This window comes from Sebastes umbrosus, chromosome 6, assembly GCF_015220745.1.
Source record: "Sebastes umbrosus isolate fSebUmb1 chromosome 6, fSebUmb1.pri, whole genome shotgun sequence".
NCBI lineage: Eukaryota > Metazoa > Chordata > Actinopteri > Perciformes > Sebastidae > Sebastes > Sebastes umbrosus.
Genome location: NC_051274.1, coordinates 13,178,814 through 13,185,815, shown reverse-complemented (window position 1 = coordinate 13,185,815; position 7,002 = coordinate 13,178,814). Strand labels below are relative to the sequence as shown.

Sequence of the window (7,002 nt, the reverse complement as noted above, 5' to 3'; positions counted from 1 at the left end):
ATTTTTTTTTTATTATTTCAAAATGACAGTATATATAGTAACAGCAGAAAACATTAAAAACATTTACATACAAAAGAAGCATAGCGAAAACATAAACAAAGAGCTGTGCCAAACATAAAAGGACAACAGAAATGAAACAAAACCAACATAAAATTTAAAAAAACACACACAATAAAAATAAATAAATAAATAATAATAATAATAAAAAGACCACGCGAGAGTATGACAATAATTTCACTTAAAAACTTTAAAGACATTGCAATACATTCATTGTTTTCATTGCTTTTTTGTTTTGTTAGGAAGAAATTGTAAATAGATCCATTTCTTTCATAAATACAAAGAAATTAGGCTTTTTTTGGTAAATTTACACTTGTGAATGTGGAACTTCGCTAGAATTAAAATTAAATTAATAAGAAAAAAATGCATTACTGTCCTTGTCACTGTAATCATAGCAACCAGTTTCTTTGTCATATTTGTTGCACTCTGTAAGAACATGCTTGACAGTTTCTGGTTTATTACAGGGCGTGCATATTGTCCAGTTGGGTGCTTGCCTATACTATGGAGTGTTGGGATTAATCCTGTATGTCCTAATGACCATCTCTTTAAGTGGAATTATTGTCATACTCTCGCTTTTTTATTATTATTTATTTACTTTATTTTTTTATTGTGTTTTTTTTTTTTCATTATTTTATGTTGGTTTTGTTTCATTTCTGTTGTCCTTTTATGTTTGGCACAGCTCTTTGTTTATGTTTTCGCTATGCTTCTTTTGTATGTAAATGTTTTTAATGTTTTCTGCTGTTACTATGTATGCTGTCATTTTGAAATAATAATACAAAAAAAATACAAAAAAAAAAAAAATTCATAGTGAAGAAACACTTCCGCTCGTACCCTCTCTTTGCTTCCGGTTTACCTCCGGGTGTGTAAACTGTCGTCTGTCTGCAGCTGCAGACTAACATTAGTTTTACACAATGAAGGTCGTTTCCTGGAACATAAATGGCATAAGGACTTTCAGAGGCGGCATTAAAAAGGCTCTGGATTCCCTGGACGCAGATATTATCTGTGTTCAAGAGACAAAAGTGACAAGTAGGTGGTGTTTGTTGTAAAACGTGCAGGCTGTCATGTAGCTGGTGTAACTGTTAACCAGGCAGAAGTTAAACCCAACATGTGTTTCTCCTCCACAGGAGACCTGCTGGATGAGAGAACTGCTATTGTTGACGGATACAACTCATATTTCAGCTTCAGTCGAGGACGCAGCGGCTATTCAGGTTCATTACATTGTCTTAAAGTTTATTTTATTTTATCATTTTTTTTGCACAGTTTAACACTATACAACATAACAAAAGAAATAAATTAATAATATAAAGTGCAGGAAAAAGGCAAGAAAACACTGGGCTTATCTGAAGCCTCTACCTAAAGACAAGATTAATATTGCACAGATTTGAACAAACAATAAACCTGTGCAATATGAATACACTGAATGTGAATACCTCTATCTGTGCAATATATCCTTGATGCAATATACACCTCAAGTGCAACTTTGTTTGCATTTTATTTATTACATATACCCTACCTATTTGACAAGTACAATTACCTCTGTTTACATTACATCTATTTTTACATTTTATACTTCTAGTGTAACACTTCTGTTTATATTTATTTATTACATCGATTTTACCTGTTTTATTTGCTTTATATAACTGTGTGTGTTTTACCTGTTACATGTTTTATCTGCCTCATTTAGCCTTGTCAAGTATTTGTTTAAAGCACTGACCAGAAGTGGCAACTGTGAATCTCGTTGTATTTAATACAATGACAATAAAGCTTTCTATTCTATTCTATTCTATAAAGAAATAATATGAATACATAATAGTGATAACAAACAATGAGGACAAGATATATATATAACAACAACAATAACAATACAGTAAAACAATTCATTTTGTGTCTTTAGATCAAAGCTGTTTTTCTTTTCAATTGTAGGATATTTAGTTTACCCAGAGGAGAAGACACACACACTTCTAGAATAAAAGATGCCAGAATTAACTTCACTGAATGTGCACTTAGTTATCAATGCAACAGAAGATCCCTGTTAATGCCACTGCCCATTGTTACACATGCTTTATAGCTGCTGCTGCTGACACACTGCACTAAACAAACTAAATCTCCTCTCATTCCTGGCATGCACAGGGGTTGCCACTTACTGTAAAGACGGTGCCACTCCATTTGCTGCTGAGGAGGGTCTCACGGGTCTGCTGACCAACCATGAAGGGGCTGTTGGGTGCTACGGGGACCAGAGTGAGTTCAGCAGCGAGGAGCTGCAGCTTTTGGACAATGAAGGGCGAGCTGTTATCACACAGCACAGAATCACGTAAGAGCAAAATATTAGGTTTCCTTTATAACATGCTTCTTGCATATTATAAAGGATGTTATATGTGCTGTATTGGGTACTTGTCTCTGTCAATGCACTTATATCATTTTAAAAATAGAAACTATATATGCATTATAATATCTAGGATTGCCCCCTCTTAGTCGATTAGTCAACTCATCAGTCATTTTGGTCTTAGTCGACTAAGATTTCTTTAGTCGATTAGTCATTTTTTATGCTGAATGACTTATTTCTATGAGCACATATCTGATTTAAAGTGGTACTTTTGTTTGACTCTTTCAGAAGAAACTCAGTTTTACAGATCTGTCGACTAAATCAACTAATCAAATAGTCGACAAAATCATATGAGTGTTAGTCGACTTCTAAAGAAAATAATTTTCTTTGGTCGAGGACAGCCCCAATAATATCCATTACAATCTTTACTCAACCATTCATTCTGTTCTGCTCCTGCAATAATCTTGCACATGTTGAATTTTGCACATCTAAATTTACACATTTACTACCTCATTTATTTTTTATTTAAGAACAAACATTGTAACTTGCACACTTTGCTAATGTATATAGTAGGTTATTCTATCCTTATAATTTAGATTTTTTATGCTAGTTGTAGTAGTTGGGTATATTTATAGTGTATTCCAATATGCTTTATATTGTGTATTCTATTGATATATTTCTCTAGTGTTGATGTGTACATTTTATTTACTGTTCTGGTGCATTGCCTGGATAAACTGTTGCTGTAGCACAATCATTTCCCAATTTTGGATCAATAAATTACACCTACCTATCTAAATATCTACTAGCAGCTAGATTTTGATTCAATTTAAAGTTTCCTCTAACAAAATCATGCAAGTCGTTGATCAAAATGTAACGTTGTAACGTTATGTAACGTGTAATGTTGATAAAGACCACAAGGGAGATTTCAATGCATGTGTAATTCATTTTGTAAAGTAGTTGTAAACTATAGATGTCCATTCCTCTTTTTGACTCTACAGGTGTCAGGACAAAGAGCAAACTGTTACTGTGATCAATGTATACTGTCCACGGGCTGACCCTGAAAAGCCTGAGAGAAAGCAGTTCAAACTGCAGTTCTACAAGCTGCTCCAGAGTCGGGCTGAATCTATACTGAAAGATGGGAGGTGAGAGTTTCCACAGACTGAAAATAAAGATTGTAGTTACAGCTATATTCTACTTTTACCACATTTTAACTATGGAACTGGTTTAATTTCTAACAATGCAGCCTTTTACCAGTTTACGGCTGTTGCGAATTTGAGCTTGAGCACTGTCTATGTTTCATGTCATGTCAATAACAACTTAAAGCAGTTTACAATGTGGTAAAAAGAAGCCGTATATAGTTAATTCTTGCATTTACAGTCTTTATTTTGGACAGTGTACCATGAGAGTGTTTGCAACTTATCTCCTCACCTCTTTAAAAATTCAGAGTTAATGTTTTTTATGTTCTATTTTTCAGCCACGTGATTGTTTTGGGAGATGTAAATACATCTCACCGGCAAATAGACCACTGTGACCCCAGTGATATTGTAAGTAAAATGCTTGAATACTGTACATATGAATGTTTTGCTTGTCTCTTTTGGGAAATAAGCTTATTCGATATCTTGCCGAGAGTCAGAGGAGAAGATTGATACCAATCATGACTGTATGGTAAATATGAAGTTACATCCAGCAGCCGGTTAATTTAGCTTAGCATTAATGAATGGAAACAGGAGTCATTTATTTTTATTTTATTTCACCTTTATTTTACAGGGAATATTTCTCATTGAGATTCAGAATTTCTTTTTCGAGGGAGTCCTGTCTAAGACAGCAGCATTAAGAGTTTCACATAAAAGACACACGCAACAGACTTAGAACAAAACGTGACAACAAAATTTTTTTTTCAAATGACATCAAAAAATGAATCAGCAGTGATCAGTAACAGGGCATGTGCATTCAGTGGTCAAATAGTCCTTTATTCTGTTTTTATAATCTTCCATGCTTATAAAATGATCTAGGTGACTCTTTAATTCACACCAAGATGAGGGGAAAAAAACTTTAAAAGCACTTTTACCAAAGACAGTGTGGGTACGAGGATTGCCATATATAATTTGTCCGCTTGACTGAAGGTTGCAGCCACTGATAGGAGTCAGCTGAGAATATAAATAAGGAGACAGTTTGTGTAATAATGGCCTTATAAAGAAAAACATGTACTAGTAAACAGTTAGCATGGCTCTGACCAAAGCAAACCAAATCCACGCACCAGCAGCTTTAAATGGCATATTTCATGCGTGTAATCCGCACAAAAACAGAAGTGAAAAAACGACGAGTTTCAGTGTATACTGGCCAGCTGTTTCCCCCTGCTTCCGATCGTTATGCTAAGCTAACTGTCTCCTGGCTATGGCTTCACATGAGTGGTATCAATCTCAGCAAGGAAGCAAATCAACATGTTTTACCAAAAGGTCAAACCATTCCTTTTATATAATATTACATGAAAATGTGCCTGTGAACGGTGTGCTTACTCATAATAATGAAACTCTACCTACTTTTTTTTCTCATTACTTAGGATGATTTTGGTGAAAACCCAGGGAGGAAATGGCTAAATGGCTTTTTGCACAGTGAGGAGGAGGCGATTGAGGATGAACCCAGTGAAGAATCTGAGGTCACTTCATCGAATCCCATCCACAGTGGGAAATTTGTGGATACCTTTCGCTACTTCCACCCAACTCGCACCTGCGCCTTCACATGCTGGTCCACTATGACTGGAGCGCGGCAGACCAACTACGGCACGCGCATCGACTACATATTCGCCGACTGCCAGCTAGCCAGGGAGCAGTTTGTGGCAGTAGACATCAGGCCAGAGGTGGAGGGGTCCGACCACTGCCCCGTGTGGGGGCAACTGAGCTGCTCCCTCCAGCCTAGTTCCAAGCCTCCTCCCCTCTGTACTCGCTACCTGCCAGAGTTTGCCGGCAAGCAGCAGAAACTCTCCCGCTTCCTTGTTAAGGTGGACCAAAAATCCACTCAGTCTGAGCCGAGGGATAGTTTACCTGGATCTCAAGAGGAGGAGGAAAGGAGGGAGAATTTAAACCCATCCGGAGCTGGAAATGTCTCTGGTAAAAAACGGTTATTAACATCAGACTGTGTTGCCCCAAAGGGGAAAAAGACTAAGACAGTAAAGACTTCTTCAAAGCCGCAGGGCAGCCTCCTTTCCTTTTTCAAGCCCAAACTCACAAATGTCGTTCCCTCTACTGAAACCCCTGTCAGTCAGTGTGAAAAAACACTCAGCGTGGACCAAGTTACCTCATCACAAAACTCCCAAGAAGCGTCCACAACTAGCGAGGACGCATCCTCGTTCACAAGCAGCACACCTGAAAATACTGAGCTTTTCTGTGAAGGGTCACCACAGCTGTGCACCAGCAGCACCACAGAGGAAAATTACAAAAAGACAAAACATTTAACCTCACAGCCCGCTGTGGGACACTCAGATGCCAAGAAAGGGGCGTCGTCGGTGTTTTGGAAGTCGGTGCTTCGTGGACCGCCCCCGCCGCCCTCCTGTAAGGTCCACGGGGAACCCTGCGTGCTTCGTACTGTGAAAAAGGAGGGGCCGACCATGGGCAAACAGTTCTTTGTGTGTGCCCGTCCTCAGGGACACGCCTCCAACCCCCAGGCTCGCTGTAATTTCTTTACGTGGGTTGACAAGGGGAAGTGATGTGTTTACTGTACAGACCACAGAAGTTGTTTTTTCCTGACCCGTCAGTAAAACCTCTAGCTCAAACAAGTACTGTAAAGCTACTACACAGATGTCTCATCATTTCGCAGACTTTAATTATTGACTGTGTTTTGTTCTTTGCTAATAATAATGGTATTAAAAGACAGTTTTCTATTACTTTGAGTTTGAGCTTTTATTTGTTCTTGGAGTTGAAACAATCAGTAGATTAACAGACAATGAATGTGCAACCATTTTTATAATAATTTTTCCAGCAAAAATGCAAAATATAATCAATGTTTTGCAACATTTTTCTGTTGTATATCATTGTAAATTGAATATCTTTGAGTTTTGGAGTGCTGGTTGCACAAAACATGCAATTTGAAGATGTCACTCTGGGAACTGTGCTTTGCATTTCCCACGATCTCCTGACATTTTACAGACTAAATGATGTATCAGTTAATTGTGGACGTAATCAGCAGATGAATCAATTATGAAAATAATACTTTGCAGTCATACTTGTTCGCATTACCTGAAACATATGAAACTGGCCTGTGTAGGGACGATTGAGTTAAAGGGCACATATCATGCTCATTTTCAAGTTCATATTTGTATTTTGGGTTTCTACTAGAACATGTTTACATGCTTTCATGTTAAAAAAAAACAACATTATTTTTCTCTTACTGTCTGTCTGAATATACCTGTATTCACCCTCTGTCTGAAACACTCCGTTTTAGCGGCTGTCTCTTTAAGACCCCATCCTGAAAAAGCCGAGTCTGCTCTGATTGGCTTGTGAGAAAAATATGGTGCACCTTTGCAAAGGTAGTTCTCATGCTGAGGGCGGTATATTCTAATGAGCCTGCAGGTGACATAGGAAGCGGAGCCAAATCTGAATGGCTTGTTGAATCACGGCTGTGTTCCA

At 37.6% G+C, this 7,002-nt stretch overlaps 1 protein-coding gene across 1 annotated transcript; it reads left to right on the top strand.

The window, feature by feature from the left end:
* Positions 1-886: 886 nt before the first annotated feature.
* Positions 887-6,260, top strand: apex2 (APEX nuclease (apurinic/apyrimidinic endonuclease) 2). Its single transcript, XM_037774081.1, has 6 exons — positions 887-1,083; positions 1,182-1,265; positions 2,188-2,368; positions 3,379-3,522; positions 3,855-3,924; positions 4,941-6,260. The coding sequence occupies exons 1-6, from the start codon at positions 969-971 to the stop codon at positions 6,081-6,083; spliced, it is 1,737 nt and encodes a 578-aa protein (XP_037630009.1). The 5' UTR covers positions 887-968; the 3' UTR covers positions 6,084-6,260.
* The last annotated feature ends 742 nt before the right edge of the window (positions 6,261-7,002 follow it).

Bases quoted from the DNA above. Each gene is read 5' to 3' on its own strand.
- apex2 (XM_037774081.1), top strand. From the start codon at position 969: ATGAAGGTCGTTTCCTGGAACATAAATGGCATAAGGACTTTCAGAGGC. The intron at 1,084-1,181 runs GTAGGTGGTGTT...TCTCCTCCACAG, and splicing joins TCAAGAGACAAAAGTGACAA to GAGACCTGCTGGATGAGAGA. The intron at 2,369-3,378 runs GTAAGAGCAAAA...TTGACTCTACAG, and splicing joins ATCACACAGCACAGAATCAC to GTGTCAGGACAAAGAGCAAA.